At 47.5% G+C, this 17618-nt stretch overlaps 1 protein-coding gene across 1 annotated transcript; it reads left to right on the top strand.

Annotated features, from left to right (window-relative positions):
* The first annotated feature begins 6107 nt into the window (after window positions 1-6107).
* On the top strand, window positions 6108-13207 carry tmem200a (transmembrane protein 200A). The gene is made up of 3 exons (XM_067241886.1): window positions 6108-6723; window positions 9748-10264; window positions 10400-13207. The coding sequence occupies exons 2-3, from the start codon at window positions 9768-9770 to the stop codon at window positions 11499-11501; spliced, it is 1599 nt and encodes a 532-aa protein (XP_067097987.1). The 5' UTR covers window positions 6108-6723; window positions 9748-9767; the 3' UTR covers window positions 11502-13207.
* The last annotated feature ends 4411 nt before the right edge of the window (window positions 13208-17618 follow it).

Here is a 17618-nt window from a genome sequence, read left to right as displayed (position 1 = left end):
GTATTTTGTTCTGCGTGCTGATCGTCTTCAAGGTTAAAAGATGTATACCAGCTGTGTAGTAGCCAGACACACAGGGCTGGATAGAGCCAGACACACAGGGCTGGATAGAGCCAGACACACAGGGCTGGATAGAGCCAGACACAGGGCTGGATAGAGCCAGACACAGGGCTGGATAGAGCCAGACACAGGGCTGGATAGAGCCAGACACACAGGGCTGGATAGAGCCAGACACACAGGGCTGGATAGAGCCAGACACAGGGCTGGATAGAGCCAGACACAGGGCTGGATAGAGCCAGACACAGGGCTGGATAGAGCCAGACACAGGGCTGGATAGAGCCAGACACACAGGGCTGGATAGAGCCAGACACAGGGCTGGATAGAGCCAGACACACAGGGCTGGATAGAGCCAGACACACAGGGCTGGATATAGCCAGACACAGGGCTGGATAGAGCCAGACACAGGGCTGGATAGAGCCATAGAAGTGGCACTGGTTGAAGGAACCTTCATATAGCCTGGCATCTCTCCCTCCAATGCCTGCTAGCAGGACTGACAGTATAAGATGTTTGTGTGTTTGAGTCAGAGAGTGAAGTTTCTACTACATGCATTCTATTTTTCCCTGGGTTATTAATATGGATGCTATGGTGATGTTAGCTGTTGTTTCCCTGCTGCACTACAAGGTAACAAGCTTTATTTAGCATCCATCCCATGACGGGGATACACCTCCTCTTGTCAGGCTCCATGGTGAAGAGAGGACCACTTCCACAGTACACCCCATCCACGCTGGAAAACCTTCACCCCATTGTGTATCCCACTGTTTATTCTGTTAGCTTTCTCACTTGTTTCTTGAGGATCAGCTGCATAGAGTCTAAAATGCAGTTTGGTATTTCCTGTGGACTTTAGTTTACAAGTCTGAGAAGCTGCACGTACTCCCCCACACGCACACAAACACAGCCAGCCCCCAGCCTTCTCTCATCCACTCTTATACTGGATTATATTGTTGCCAAGAACAGAGGATGTATCCCCCACTGCAGTGCACACACACATACTATGTATACATTAAATACATCAACACACATACTTACAATGATATGCTGTTTGGCAGGTACTTCACTTTCTTGTAAAAGATCCTGAAATTAGAATAATTTATGATATCTCTGTGATCACATGTCTGTCATTACAGATACATAAGAAGTCATAAGAAGTGCTTACGACATAAATGATGCCTACTGTTGGACATTGAAATTAGATGTTTTATTTATTTTTACTGTATCTTTGGACAGCCTGTGTCTGTATCCTGTCTGTGGGACAGTATGCCTGGTTGGCATTGCTGACACGGTGTCTGGCAAGAATTAATGAGAGATTGTGCTGAAGTGGATTGTAATTTTCTGCAGTGAGAATAGCTTGGAGCCTTTTGAAGTCCTGTTCTCGCTTTGCTCCGCTACTTCTCTCCCATGGAAGAGGCTTGTTTGCATAAACAGGGAGGGGGGGGAGGGTGAGAGGGGAAGATAGGAGATGAGAGAAGGGGGGAGATAGGGAGAGAGAAGGCAAGACAAAAATTGAGGAGGAAGACGGATGATATCAGAGGTCTGCTACTCTGCCTAGCCCGTGGTGAGGAGAAGAAGAGGATGGAGGAAGAGAGAGATAAGGGAAGAAGGTGGAAGGGAGATAAGGAGAGAAGAGGGAGGAAAAGGGGAGATAGAAGAGAAGGGCTAGTTTTATAGAGACAGATTACACAGAGAGAGAAGATATAAAACAGAGAGAGTTATAGAGGTCCCTATTGTGTCAGAGGGTCAAGTCAAGCTCCAGGGCTCTTGGAGTAGAAACACACAAATCCACACACATACACATCCACTCTATCTCTTTCTCTGACAGACACACACACAAACAAACACATAATAACCACTTACCCTCTCGCTCTCCTTTACACACAAACCCTGTGAAAGCCAGTACTTTAAAGCAGAGATGTGGTGTGGATGAGGTGTGTGTACAAGAATGCTTAAACTGAGGCAGAACCTAATGTACGAAACCGAGAAACAAACACTATGTTTACTCGTACCCCCTACGGTGATACAGAAATGTAATAAACTCTACTGTTTCAAAGTGGTAAAGATGCAATATAAACATTCAGAGAGAAATGGCTGTGGGGGAGAAGGGGCCAGTTGTTCTGTACTGCACTCACAGATACACACACATGCAAACACAGTCATACATGCATGCATGCACACTTACAAATTCATATTAACCTCCTGAATGAGCTCGGTTTAAAAAAGGAAAAGGAGGGAAAACACTACTTTACGGTACATGCACACACACACACATACACAGACATAGAGACATACAGACACACACATACTGTAAAGACACACTCACACACAACACAGACACAGACATACACACAGAGTTTTTCAGACTCGGGTCATGAAAGTTTGATTGCAGCCTTGGGCTAGCAGGATCTGAGCTGCATCACTGATGAACATTACCCACCAAACACAAAGAACCACCACCACCCACTAAACGCACAGAACCACTATCAATTAAACACACAAAATTACCCAAACACCACCAACACATGTGGACACCTGCACTATGGAGCAGTTACTTATGCAGGAGCTATAGATATGGGAACTCTTGATAAAGCATGTACTTATACATGATTTATAGATACATGATCGACTGAAAAGTAATCTACTGATAAAGGTCTACTAATACATGATCTTCTATTTCAGAATCTACTGATAAGGGATCTAATCTGACAGGGGCTACTCATACAGGATCTACACGATCAACTAGGAGAAATCTATGACGTGAAAATCACACAACTGTGGTCTTTTGTGAAAACCTAAAATTGCATTTAAACCATGTGCCAAGACACATAGATACTCTTAGCTGTATTCCAGAAGAGCTTTTTGTGAACATGGGTTTTATGTCTGGTCTGAATCACTACTCTCTTTGTCTGGATGTCTTCCAGTGTGTGTGTGTGTGTTTGTGAAGCACTTCTGCTCTTTGTCTAGATGTCTTTCAGCATGTGTGTTTGTGTGTTTGTGTGCGTATGTGCATTTGTGTGTGCATGTGAATCACTTCTGCTCTTTGTCTGGTCGTCCCCCACCATGCTGCCACAGCAACCAGCATCACCGTTCCCATGGAGACGCCAGAGATGGGGGTGGGCGTCAATGCCATTTTTCCCGTTGTACCTGTGTGAGGGTGTGTGTGTGTGTGTGAATGTGTTTAGTGGCATCAGTCCTCCAAAGATCAACACAACACACAATCACTTGTATTCACACACCCAAAAACGAACATACTACTTGTATGCACACATACACATTGGCTAAATAATTTGCTGGATACACACACATACACACACACACAGCTGTTGAAGGCTATGAAGAGAGAGACACAGTCCTATTATGGATGTTTCCCTGATGCTGGTTATGTAAACCAGTCACACGTTGTCTCTGCACATGCTCCTCAGCCCCAGGTCTGAAGAGGGTTTCAGAACCACAGCACAACTCTGGGTCAGTGATGGTCACGGTCACGGTCCTATTCCCATGTCTATGATGTTTTATGGCTGTTCTTTCTGAGTTTCTTCCAGCTCCAAGCTCAATTTCTGGTCTCTGCCAATTTTTCCGTTGTTTTCTCTCTCATCTCTCCTTGGTCGGTTTCTCCCTGGTCTCTGGTCTCTCCCTGGTCTCTTGATCTCACTCTGATCTCTGATCTCTCCCCGGTCCCTCTCTGGATTCTGGTCTCTCTCTGGTCACTCTCTGGTCCTTGATCTCTGTCTGGTCTCTCTCCGACTTCTGGTCTCTCTTTGTGTCTCCCTGGTCACTTCAGATGACAGAGTCCTAGTTACTGTATCTGGGCACTCAGTAACAGACATTGTGGAATTATGGGCTGCCGCCAGCTGTTGTCGTAGAGACCAGCCCTGATGGAGCTCTCTGGACGTGACACCAATCATCCAGACAGCAGCTGGAGTCTCTGTAGGACTTGAGGTCACCATCCACTCAGCCAAGTTTCCATGGCCTGGCTTCCGCTGCACCAATCCATGTTTGGAGAAAAACCTGTGTGTGTGTGTGTCAATATCTTGAGGCTCCGCATGCTAGGGTTGTGTGTGTGTCGGGGGGGGGGGGGGGGGGGGGGGGATGTGTTTGTGGGTTGGCCAAGCATATTCCTTTGGCATTAGCCGGTTCGTCTGCATCAACCATAGTAGGCCAAATATTAAAGTCTTTGAATATTCACTTCTTAAAACATGTAGATATATTTCCTTGACTTTGATGTTCTATACTTGTACCATATCACATTCACCAGGACACCACGGCAATATCCATGGCAACCTCGCTTTCTTCTTTCACAACTCCATGGCTGTCAGAGGTGAGAACGAGACTCTGTGGTGAGAGGGAGTGTCTGGAAGATGGCTAGATGCTCTACAAGATGTAATATCTTGAACAGGAAAATGGCAGAAGGGCAGAAAAAAAGGGCAGAAGCCATGTTTCAAATGACACATACTCTCCAAGAACCTGACACATTTAGGACCCCTGCCCATAACATATTCCTGCATCCAGAACAACTGGAGTTGTTCAGCTGCAACCCCATGCTCAGGTAAACATACTTTAGGTGTTCAGGTCTAACCCCATGTTCAGTTTGTATGGAGGTGACTGGTTGTGTTCAGTTTGTATGGGGGTGGATGGCGGCGTTCAGGTTCAGTCAGATAGTCATTAAGACCTATCTTTAGCTCCTCGAGGATATGTCGTAAGATTACACCCACATTCCAGAGAATGAGACTGGGAAATCAGACACGATAGTTTCTATGTATTTATTGCTTTATCAACTTTAGCTGCACTCTTCTCTCTCCTTCCTCTTGTCCTCTTCTATCTTTTGCTCACATACTCCTTCCTCTCCCTCTTTCTCCTTTCTCCTTTATATATCTTCAAGTGACAGAAAGTAATTTAGATGCACAATGGCCTGCGTGCAGTGAGAGCCAGATAGATGTTAGGAGGCTGGGATAATCAGGTGGCTTTGACTGCAATGGAATCCCTCTGAGCACATGTCCGTCTCTCTCTTTCTCTCACTGTCGCATTTCTCTCTGGCACCCGTCCACCCTCTTTAGTCTCTCTATCTCTATCTCTCTCATGTCTCTGAGCCTCTTTCTCTCTCTCTCTCTCTCTCTCTCTCTCTCTCTCTCTCTCTCTCTCTCTCTCTCTCTCTCTCTCTCTCTCTCTCTCTCTCTCTCCCCCTCTCTCTCTCTCTCTCTCTCTCTTTATTCTATAGAGCCAAAGGAAAAGAGAGAGACATGCTAGGAAGCAGACAGATTCTTTAACATCCAGTGCCAATCCCAGCAACAGCTTACCTCCATGTAGATCCGTTCACAGATCATATGGCTAGTCCTCCATAGAACCTGGGCATGCTCTGAACTGGAGATCTCTGAATTCTAGAACAAGATGTGTGCTACTATTGGACTAGTCCAGGGGTCTGCTGGTTCTGGGTCTACAGTCTGCTGTTCTGCCTAGAGGGTGGTGTTCAGAGATCCAGCATTCCCTGATCTGCATAAACACAGGAAATAGCTTAGCCTCACATCTGTAACGTCTCTGATATGGATCTCTGTGGGGTTAACCCTTTAGCTGTCGACTTCTGCTGCCTAAAGAGTCAGTTGTGGACCTGGACTACTAGGATGTCCTCTTGGTCTAACGGTAGATGAATAGGCTGATTGAGCAGAAGACCTGGGTTCAGTCCATGCTGCTTCCACCAGCACCAAACTGGGCAGACAGTGGAAAAGCCAGGACTGCTGTAGATCCTGCTGTGGTGAACTACCCTAGGAAGCCTTTTTTTGTAACCAGGGAGTAGCTTCAGACTTCTGCACTAGAATGGGGGTTTGGCTAGTCTAGTGCATTCATCGGAATCTTATGTCTGTCTTCCTTTGCAAACATTGGCAGCATTAATGATAATTCTGTATTCAGATGCAACTGCTGTGAGTTCAGTTCTCTCTTTCTCTCTCTCTGTCTCTCGTGCTCATTGTGCGTCACTCCTTGTGGGGCGTCACGTGGGGATGGAGTGGTTGCTTGGTCTTCACTTCCCTGTAATACATTAATTTACCAATCTTATGGGACGGTATCTGCCAGCGGCCCGAGCCCCAGGGCCGTTATCTATACCGTTTCAAACAGCGAGAGTGAGGGGGTACACGCGAGATATTTTTTTCAAGTTTTTTTCAAGAGGAAAACATATTGATTGAGTTAATCTCGGTAGGAGGATTACAAACTGATTGGTATTTCTTTCCGATAAGAAGTACTATTTTTGACATGAAGTTAAATGAGCAACGGGGAGATTCGCCTTCGTAAAATAATTCATTAAACAAACTGTTTCAACGATGTGAAAACATAATTTTTCCATGTTCCACCGTTGACCGGGTAGTTTCTGGCTTCAATAACTTAAAGTTTTGAATGTAAAGAAGAAAGAAAAAAAGGATTCCTCCCGTGTTGTTCTTTGCTTACTGGTTTACCAAGCTTGCGACCAATGGTTCTTCTCGGTGGCGCGCGGTTCTGACATGGAGCGTGATGACAACCGAGGCTTGGTGGCTTGGATGAGTAAGATTAGTCACATCGGCACGCGATTGTAACATCATGGAAATACAAACATGTCCTTGAGCAATGTCAATGAGAGGAATATGGGCTGTCTTGTAATTCCTCGCGCGTAATGGCCAAGTAAGAAGAAGGAAGACGCAGCCTCTTACACAGGTGAGTCTGCTGCTCGTGCATTGACTGATAAATACCCACATTTAACCAGAAGCTGCCTATTTAATAGGACAACATTTTATCATTGAGAGGAACGGTTTCTTTTTTTCTATCAAATATAATTTGCGTGAGTAACATAAGACTATGTTATCCTCTTGATCTCAAACTTCTGTATCATACACCTGTATGATTTCACAGGTTCGACAGTTTTAGTTTTTTAAATACCTTTTAGCTTCATTACACTAACAAACACATCTGCCGTCCTGCTTTAATAAGGATATCGGAGCGGTTGGGAAGGACATCAAAGCTGTAATTGTCCTTTCTGGTCTCTGTGGTGACCAAACCCTGATATTTACTGGAGACCGTCCAGGAGTCTCGTGGAGGTGGTAAACGACTGTAACTTCTGATTATCAGAGTATTCTGCTCTCACACGACTGTATGATTGATGATTATTGTTTACTGTATCACCGAGACACGGCACTTCCCGGTAATCAGCGGTCCTCTAACAGCATCCACCCACACACACGGCGCACACGCGCCTGTCTCTCCTGGATTTGGTGACACAGTCCCAAAGCATCGATGTTTTCTTGGCAAGACCACGAATCATTAGTCTCAGTATCTTCGTGTCTAATTGCCTCACGTTTATTCTGTGTGCCTTATCTGAATGTCTATAACAAATTCTGGTTTATTACGTAAACTTCTTTTATTAGCTCTCCTTGCAATTCTTAACATCTTGTTATGGAACGTTCCTATTCATAACCGTTCTTAACTTACTTTTCCTTACGTTTCCTCTGTAAGAACCTCAGACTCAAGGTTCTTTTTCTTCTGTCCATAGCTGTCAAGCTCACTCTCACTGTCTAACTGAGCCTATCTCTGATCAATAAAACAATAATGCTGTGTAATGTTGGACTTGTGGTATGTGTGTGTTTAAGTGAGAGAGAAATTGTGTGTGCGTGATTGTGTGTGTGTGTGTGTGTGTGTGTGTATGTTTGTGGGTGTGTGTGTGAGAGAGAGAGCGAGAGAGAAAGAGAGAGAAAAAGCAAGAGAGTGATGACATTCTGTGTGTTCCAAACACTTGATGAAAGGTGAGAAAGTAAGAGATAGAGGAAGAGCAAGGGAGATACAACGTAGAAAAATAAAGGAAGGAATAGTCAATAGCAACGGCAATGAGGTTTTATTGACTTACACACACACACACATGCTGCCACCCGCAGGTCTCCTCTCTCATCCTTCCATTTGCTGGTGAACTTCACATCAGTCAGTATCTGAAAGGTTAGAACTCCCCTGCCTACTAACGCTCCCCAGCCTCCTCTACTAATAAAGGACTACTCCCACAGCAGATGCCTTTACTGAGAAGGGGGAGAGGGGAGGGGGAGGGTCAAGGCAACTGTCATCTCTGTCCTTGATTTTCTTATGCTCGTGTTTCAGATCAACACATGCATGTTGGATCAGCTCACCAGCTTGTACAGTGTTAAGGGCAGCCTTGTGCATTGACCCAGTACTGATTAAAGGAAGCAATGAGTGATGTTGCAGCACCACAAACAGACACACACACACACAACTGTCATTTTGGTGGAATTCAACCTTCAAAGTGTGCATTCTAAAAACAGTTTTGTTTTTATTAAAGACATGTTCACTGTCTGTAAGAAATGACCACTTCATGTGAATGGAGTGTTTCAAGTTATGCATTGGTAAACCTTTCCAAATGATTATTTCTCCAAACGAAACTGATTCCTCACTCTAGACTATTCCAGATGATTCTAGACTTCTCTATATGATAGTCCCTCCTCTTCCCAGACTGAGACTGTGCTTAGCAGGATGGAGTGTGAGGATGTGCTTGTTGCTGCTCCAACCTCCCACCGCTGGACTGAACTGTGCCCACACACGCCTTACGAGCCCCGTCCAAGAAAAGACTCTTTGAGGACTCTGCTTTAAGAGTGTTATTGACTAACTTCCTTGTCTGCTTTTAAAACTTTGTTAGTATGACACAAAGATGATGTTACTGGACAGGCAGGATGGACAGGGAGAAAATGGAATTTGTGGGTGTGGGAGAGAGAGAGAGAGAGAGAGAGAGAGAGAGAGAGAGAGAGAGAGAGAGAGAGAGAGAGAGAGAGAGAGAGAGAGAGAGAGAGAGAGAGAGAGAGAGGGAGAGAGAGAGAGAGAGGGTTGCATCAACGATCCTCCTGAGATGTGAACTGGAAATGTAAATAGAGTGTGTGTTCATAGAGGGAGAGAGAGATGGAAAGCAATCTAGAGAGAGAGAGCAAGAGAGAGGGCAGAGTAGAGTGTGGGAGAGGGCAGAAGAGGGGAGCTGGGGTTGGGGGTGAGACACAGAGAAAAGGATCTGGAGAGATGGAGAAAAACAGGGATGAGAAAGAGATAGCGTGTAAAGAGACAGAGACAGCTGGAGCAGAAGAGAGCCAAAGGTCACATGTAAAAGAGCAATCCTCAATCTAAATCTGGTTCATCCTGCTGGCATTAAAGCATTCCTTCCTTCCTGATGTTCCAGATGCACATAACCTCATCTTATCAATCTCATACCAGGATGTATATGAATCAACCGACATTTAAATGGACCACATTATGTGAGGGAGAATACCCACAATATACACTGACAGTCTGCACTGTAATCCTATACTGCAATAAAAATGTCCTTTCAAATGCCAACCTCGGGATTTCAGAATCAGAATAACCAAAGATGTTCTGAATGGCTGTCTACGTACAGTACTGTATGGTTCAACTTCTTAAACTGTAAATATTTGTGTGGACCTGAGCTATTGTGTGATTTGCTGGAGAAGCATCAGATGGTCAGCCCTCTGTTGAATGATAACAACCACACAAAGACATATGTCATCTGAATGCTGTTTGTGTCTCTATAGCTTGAAGGAGAGTGTCTATGTGTCAGTCTGTCTGTGTCTGCCTTTGTCTGTGTGTGTACGTTTAGTGCATTGTATATGTTTACCTCTATGAGTGTGTGTGTGTGTGTGTGTGAATCTCTCTGAGCATGTGACTCTCCTCCCTCCCCAGGGGTGTGTCCAGCTGCAGTGATGATAGCCACGGGTGGTGTGATCACGGGGCTGGCAGCCTTAAAGAGACAGGATTCCACCCGGTCCCAGTACCACCTCCAGGCCCCGCCCCCTGGCCCTGACGCCGCCCAACAGAGGAAGAGGAAGCGTCGGTCTGATGTGGTGGTGGTCCGAGGCAAGGTCCGCCTCTACTCTGCCTCCGGGTTCTTTCTGGTTCTGGGGGTTCTGATTCTGATGGTAGGCGTGGCTATGGCGGTGCTTGGCTACTGGCCACACAAACACCCATTCCTGGATGGCCCCGCCCCTGGCCACACCCCAGAGCTTAAAATGACGTCCAATGGGTCATCTGTGACCTCTGATGAGCCTGTGGTGACTTCTGACCCCCGTGGAATTCTAGCTAGGTTTCTGGAGCGCTACTTGCACTCAGAGAGGATGAGGATGATGGGGCCCTTCACCATGGGCATCGGAATCTTCATCTTCATCTGTGCCAATGCCATCCTGCACGAGAACCGAGACAGGTACAGCAGGGTGGAGGGAGGAAGGACTAGAGGGATGGCTGTCTGTCGATAGGGTTCTTTCTCTTCCATCCTTCATCCATTTCTTGCTCTCCTCTCTTGTCTTCATCTCCTCTAACCTTCCCTTCCTCTCCTCAGGGAGACCAAGGTGATCCACATGAGGGACATGTACTCCACCGTCATCGACATCCACAGTCTGCGCCTACAGGAGCAAAAGCAGATGAACGGAGCCTACGGGGGCCCCCAGTACACAGGGCCCCTCTACTCTGGCCCCTACGCCTCCTACTCGGACCAGGAGCTCCGGGAGGAGAAGCAGAGCGCCTCCCGCCTGGCCGCCAACACCCTGCTCACCTTCTCAGGCCAGGGGGGCGAGGGCCGGGGGCCAGTGAGGGGTCCGGGGCGCTGCAGGGGGGGGTCCCTGAGAGCCAGCTCCACAGAGGAAGAGGAAGGGTTGCTAGGTGAGGCCAAGGGGGGCTTGCTGTCGCCCCTGTACAGGGATAGGTCTGGGTCGGTGTTTGGGTTCCAATCAGAGCATGGGGCAGGACGGCAGTGGGAGGAGAGGGGCGGGGCTTTGAAGCGCTGCCAGACACGGTCCATCGTCTCCTCGTCGATCAGTGCGTTCACACTGCCAGTCATCAAGCTCAACAACTGCGTCATCGACGAGCCGGAAATGGACAGCATCACGGAGGACGGCGAGGTGGCGGGGGAGAGGTCACGACCTTCAGTGATGATGTCGTCACTGGCGGTTCCTGTTCCGGTCGTGGCAAAGGCCCACAAACCCCCCGGCCTGGCTCTGCTCAGGAGTAACTCCGCCTCCGAGTATCATAGCTCCTCCTCCTCACGCAGCTCACTGTCGCCAGGCTCCGCCTCCGGTCACTACCTCTCTCCAGGCGCTGCTCGGAAAGACTTTGGCTCAAACAACTCCCTGCACATGCTCAGTGCTCACTCCAAGTCCCTGGATCTGGAGCGGGGCGCGGTGTCCCTGAGCGTGGCGTCGGAGCAGAGGAAACATCCCAGCTGGCCACGGCTGGACCGCTCCAGCAGCAAGGGCTACATGAGGCTGGAGGACCGGGAGGAACCAGGGGACCGGCTGCTGGCGCCCCCTGTGGCTGTGCAGAGGGACTACACCAAGAAGGAGAAGCTGCTGATGATCTCACGCTCACACAACAACCTGAGCTTCGAACATGACGACCTGCGGGGCAGCCAGCTGAAGAGGGGAAGCTCAGAGACCCGGTTCTGACCCGCTGGAGTTCTAGAACATGGAACACGAGAACCCCAGACATTCGAAAGGGGACCACAGTCATGACTCAATGTCTAATATGGAACACTAAAATGTAACCTTATACAAAAGATAGTTACAACCTGGATCTTATATTTACATGGATCATTCTAACAGAACATAGAAACCATACCTTGCAATGGAACTCTGTGATGGAATGTTGGAGCGTGAGGTTCTAGAATGGCCCAAGTTGGTAGGCTGCAGGTATCAATAGGTTCTCTATGTCCAATATGTTTGTCAGATGGACACTCAGGTAGACTCACAAGTTTGATGGGAGACAAGCCACAGAGGTCTTAAAGGTGTGTGTGTGTGTGTGTATACCTGTGTGTGTGCAAGTGTGTGCAAGCATTTGTGCATCTGTGTGTGTGTATAGAGAAATGTGTGGGGGAGCTGATGTGAATTCACTAGCCCATGTTGACAGTAGTTTCAGGAGCAGGTGAGGTGGGGCTCACAGCCCCTGGTGTCGTATCAGTGTATTTACCTGTCCTGTTGTGTTGTTCCAGGATCGGGCAACAGGTAGTTGTTTGTTTTCAATGCTCAGTGTACACTTTTGAAAGTTAGCTAGATGTTTTGTTGCTTCAAAAATATTTATTGTTCTCCAAACACACTGTTATGTTTGGAAAGGCAAGAAAGGAGTCTAAATGTACATCTAAATCGTTTCTCAGAATAAAACCCATTTTTTCAGTCAAGGGTGTTAGTCTGTGAGGACACCTCTCCTCCTCTCTCTATGCTGTGAAAGTAGATAACATGTTTTTTTAATTCTAGCCACTGATGTGTAACCCAGCATCTGTGTGTTAGCAGAACTTGTCAGAATCATTATCACATTGTGAACACTTCCAGTCCTACTCACCTCCAGCCCTCTTCACCTCCAGCTCTGCTCACCTCCAGCTCTGCTCACCTCCAGCTCTGCTCACCTCCAGCTCTGCTCACCTCCAGCCCTCCTCACCTCCAGCTCTGCTCACCTCCAGTTCTTCTCACCTCCAGCTCTGCTCACCTCCAGCCCTCCTCACCTCCAGCTCTGCTCACCTCCAGCCCTCCTCACCTCCAGCTCTGCTCACCTCCAGCCCTCCTCACCTCCAGCTCTGCTCACCTCCAGCTCCGCTCACCTCCAGCTCAGTTCACCTGCAGCTCTGCTCACCTCAAGCTCTCCTCACCTCCAGCCCTCCTCACCTCCACACCTTGGACCCGTCTGTGCGGAGGTTTAGCATCAGGCGGAGAGAGGGCAGAGAAGCCGTTGGCCCTTGGTCTGATGGTAACCTAGGTAACCTTGGTGTTTGGGAAGGTTGGAGGAGAGTTGGAGACTGTGGTTCAATCTCTGTTAAGTTGTGTTGGAGACAATCGCCTGTTACTGCCAGAAGGATGGTATTGACTCTTTGATTGAACAGTGTTGACCATCATGGTGTGTGTCACCAGAGATGTACGTGTTAGAGGAACTTGTATATACATGTTGGGTATTGAACATGTAGGTGTCTAGTGTCTTTTGTTCCATCAGTTTCAACAGACGTCAAGGATAACATTATTTCACAAGAGCAACACCGAGACTACCAAGAATACTAAGAAAAACATACCCTCCCACTCTTTCTCGTTTTTCATCTCTCTCCTCTCCTCACTTTCATGCGCACCCAAAGCAGAGTGCTACCATACAAAACATGGGTATTGCAGGGCATATAGGAAGGGATATAGAAAACTGCTATTTGTTAAAAAAAATCCCTCTATTTAGCACTTTCGATATCTGTCTCTTTCCACTCCACATCACCAACCCAATTCTCCTGCATTAGTCCATAAAGCATCTTTTTATCCTATCTCCCTCCTATGTCTCTCATTTGTCAGAGTGGTTTCTCTTTTACCCTTCAGCCTTACCTCTTAAAAGAGGTAAGTGATTCATGCTTGTCTGCATGAATCACTGGTAATCCTTTCATCAGCGAGACCCTATCCCTTAGCGAGTACACAAGCGGGCCCAGAGAGACCCGCAGAGCACTTCCATGCCAATCCGGAAGATAATAGGAGTTATTTCTGATCCTCTGAGTTGGTAGGCTGATAGTTTTCCCTCATACTCTGGGTTGTACCACCAATCCTCCATGGTAGATTGGTTATCTCTATTATCTCTGACCCTGTAAGGTAGTATATTTATATCTGGAGGATCAGAATCAAATCTAGAAAATGTGGTTGCTTAAACCCAGCTGGGATCTCTGAGAGGGCCGGAGAAGATTGCAGTTGGGGTTTTAGAAAGAGAGGATAAGGTTGTTTGTTGAACACCTAATAAAATTAGCTCTATAATAACAATTCACCAATGATAATATAAAGCATTATGAGTCACACCACATACAATGCAGATGACAAGATCCAGTCCAACCATGTGAAGTCCTAGCTGCTGGGGAGGTATCTGTCTGTCCTTGGTGACAGCATGTTCACCTCAATGCCTCCAGACTCCAGTAAACTAAGGGATTATTTGACTCCTGTTTCCTAATGAGCAAACTCTCCCCAGAGATCACTCAACCCCATCCCACAGAACGCTATCCTCTTTGACCTGTGTGTGTGTGTGCATGAGCATGTGTGTGTAACGGTAAGCTGTCCCCAGTGGAACACAGGGATTCCTCTAATGATGTCTGGAAGGACGCCCACACTCTAACCCCTTCCCCGGTCTTCTACCGGAGCTCATTATAGATTGACTTTCACACGCTTCCACACATTCAAACACACTTGGACACCCATACACAAACACATGCACTTCTGTTCCCTCACACACACCTGCTGACACATATACAGACACGCATATCTTGGGGATACGTGACCACAAGAATATGAAGACCCTCTACAGTAGCATGCAGCCGGGTCCTGGAGCTCCCAGAACCCCAACACACCCAGCTCAGAGTATGAGCCACCGCTGTTAATATTTCATCCTGCTGGTAAATATTGTAGTGATGGAGAGAGGTCTGTCATGGCCTGTCTGTAGGCTGGCTGTACTGCAGGCCACCAGGGAGCTCTCTGGGACTGGGGGGTTATTGGTAAGTGTTGACCACTCTGATATAAGATGTGTGTGTGTCTTTCTAGAAAGTCTGGGAAACATTCATTTCATTTCTCTCTCTCCCTCACTCTCTCCCTCCCTCCCTCTCACTCGCTCTCTCCCTCCCTCTCCCTCTCCCTCACCCTTTCTCTCTCTCTCTCTCTCTCTCTCTCTCTCTCTCTCTCTCTCTCTCTCTCTCTCTCTCTCTCTCTCTCTCTCTCTCTCTCTCTCTCTCTCTCTCTCTCTCTCTCTCTCTCTCTCTCTCTCTCTCTCTCTCTCTGTCTGTCTCTCACTCTCGCTCTCTTTCTCTCCTGACAGTCTACATCTATTTACATGTTCCTCTCTTGTCACTGCCTCTGTACTCGCATGTTAACCTCTGACTTAATGGTACCTTCTAGAAATAGCTACTTTTATCACCTTCGCCTGGCTTCAGCCTCCAAGCCCCTCTCCTCTCAGCCTCTAATCCTCTCCTTTCAGCCTCTCCTCTCTGCATCTCTCCTCTCAACCGCTCTGCATCTCTCCTCTTAGCCTCTCTCCACAGCCTCACTCCTATCAGCCTCTCAGCCTCTCTCCTCTCAGCCTCTAATCCTCTCCTTTCAGCCTCTCTCCTCTCTGCATCTCTCCTCTCAGCCTCTCAGCCTCTCTCCTCTCAGCATCTCAGTATGACTCTATCGTCAGCTTTTAGCTCTCAGGTCTCAATCTGTCAGGTCAAAACTACTGTCTAGTTTCTGTGGCTGGCTGGCTCTGCTCTGCTCTGCCTGTGGGATGTTATGTTTCCCATAGCTAAATGGTTGGTTCTATGGACTTTCTGTCAGGTTTTGTAATAGATTGTTATAACTGCTAGTCTGCTGTTTAATGTGGTGTTCTTCAAGCAGTGGAGGTGATGTAGTTAGGTATCAGTCAGGCAGAAGCAGCCAGGCAGAAGCAGTCAGAATAATCCATCCAAAAGCAGCTTTCCATAAACAGTCAATAACAGCTTACTCTCTGATCAGCTTCAAACACCGCATGACTCACAGAGGATGTGTGCTAATACCCTGGTATGCTAACCATCCTGAGACATCGAGAGATGAAGGGACTTTTTAAATGTGTGTGTGCGTTTGATTGTGTATGTGTGTTGGGAGGGATCTTGTCAGTCTTTAGAGACATTTCATTTCAATGTGTATGCGTGTGTTTCTGTGTGTGTTCTCATTTATGTGTGTGTGAACATTCTGCACTGTAACCATCAGAATGAGAAAGAAATGATCTCTTCATCTAGCAAGCAATTCAGAACGCAGCTCTGCTCCCTCTGAGACTCCTGGGAAATGAGTCTGGTGATCACTGTTCAGGTGCAGCGTGGGTAGGATGTAATATACCACAATCCGACTTCACGTGGGACTCCTTATCAAAACAGATCACTTCCTGTCCCACACTCTCTTAGTTTGAGCTTCCTGAATGAACACCAATCGTATAGCTCTTTTCACGCAAATTGAATCAACAGTCCACATTTGAGATCTCAAGTGCAAGTTGAGAGTGAAACTGTGTTCATCTTTACCCACCACTAATGCAGATCGTGTTATGTATTTATATGTGTGTGTGTGTGTGTGTCCACACGTGCATTTGTGTGTGTGTGTTGTCCACATCCTTGAGGCACGGTCTGTGTTGATGTCAGAGCCTTGTCACGTGAATGGAGATGAAACCTATCATAAACTACCAGTTACAAACAGCTCATCTGCAGAGTAGTTCCTCATATAGCGATGAACGAGGAACACACAGCTGGGGTGCACAACATATGACTACTGCTGACTGTATACAAACATGTACAGTTGTGAATTCTGCATATCAACAAATACAGTGGTTCATGCTGTATATAAATAGGCACAGAAGTACATACTGGAAACAGACAGATAGTGACTCATACAAGAGTGACTGTCATGGCAGCTGTGCAGGTTAGGATACGTGTCCCAGCTCCACCTAATGATTTATACGTGACTCTCTTTCACTTGGCCCGGGGAGAAGCTGAGGGAGGAGCAGGGCTGGGTGGACTAACTAACGCTGTGTGTGTGTGCGTGCGTGTGTGCGTGCGTGTGTGTGTGCGTGAGTGTATGTGTGTGAATGTGGATGGAGAAGGACCAGAAGCTTGAGCCGAGATAAAAAACTGTTTTACATACTAACCCTAAACCTATTCTATTGCACATCACATGTATGTATCACTAGTCAATCGGACCGTGTAGCTGTGGTTTAATAGGGGTAGCTCTGTGAGGGTAACGACCCCCTGGGTGGCCGTCGATGTCCGACCAGGGGGGTTGAGTCTCAGACCCACTTCCTCTCTTCCGGCCCGAGCTGACATTAGCCGCCAACACGTCCAATCACAGGGGAGGAGGTTTCTGAAAGCCCCTCTACTAACAAGCTAATTCAAGTTTGGAGGAAGAGACAGAAAATGGGAAAAGAGAGAAGTGAGAGGAGGGAGAGAGAGAGACAGGGGAGATAGAGGGGAGGAAGAAGAGTGCGGGTGGAATGCCACAGACAGCGTCTCACCCACCCCCCTCTGCCTCGTCCCGCTCACTTCCCCCATCTCACCCCTTACCCATCCCTCCCCTCCCTCTCACCCCTCCATCTCTATTACTCACACCCCTCCCTCTGTCCTCCAACCCTAGATGCATCATCCTCCATCCCCCATGGAGGTCTCTCCCCTCTGCAACCATCTAACTATCTTACCTGGTACACCCCCACCCCCCCCCACACACACACACACACACATCAGTTCATCATGCTCTTCCTCATTCATGTGAATGAGCTGGACTGAGTGACTGAGTGACTGAGTGACTGAGTGACTGAGTGACTGTCCTCCATGCCCAGTCCCGGCCACAGCCATCCGTTGGCACACACATCTGTGACATGCCTGATGATAAAGTCACACGCTGGATGAGAGAGGCAGGAAGCAGGTAACAGGATGGTTGCTCCCAGAGGAGTGCTGTCTCTGCTAGCCCTGCAGTGTCATACAAGCTCCATCACTGGTGGAGTCCAATATCTAACCAATCCAAACGTTCTTCAGGGTTCATGGAGGAGCGCAGTGCTGCTGGCAGCCAGGCGGATGG

Source organism: Osmerus mordax, chromosome 8 (genome assembly GCF_038355195.1).
Source record: "Osmerus mordax isolate fOsmMor3 chromosome 8, fOsmMor3.pri, whole genome shotgun sequence".
NCBI classification, from domain to species: Eukaryota; Metazoa; Chordata; class Actinopteri; order Osmeriformes; family Osmeridae; genus Osmerus; species Osmerus mordax.
This window is presented reverse-complemented; position numbering and strand designations above follow the sequence as displayed.

Bases quoted from the DNA above. Each gene is read 5' to 3' on its own strand.
- tmem200a (XM_067241886.1), top strand. From the start codon at position 9,768: ATGATAGCCACGGGTGGTGTGATCACGGGGCTGGCAGCCTTAAAGAGA. The intron at 10,265-10,399 runs GTACAGCAGGGT...TCCTCTCCTCAG, and splicing joins CTGCACGAGAACCGAGACAG to GGAGACCAAGGTGATCCACA.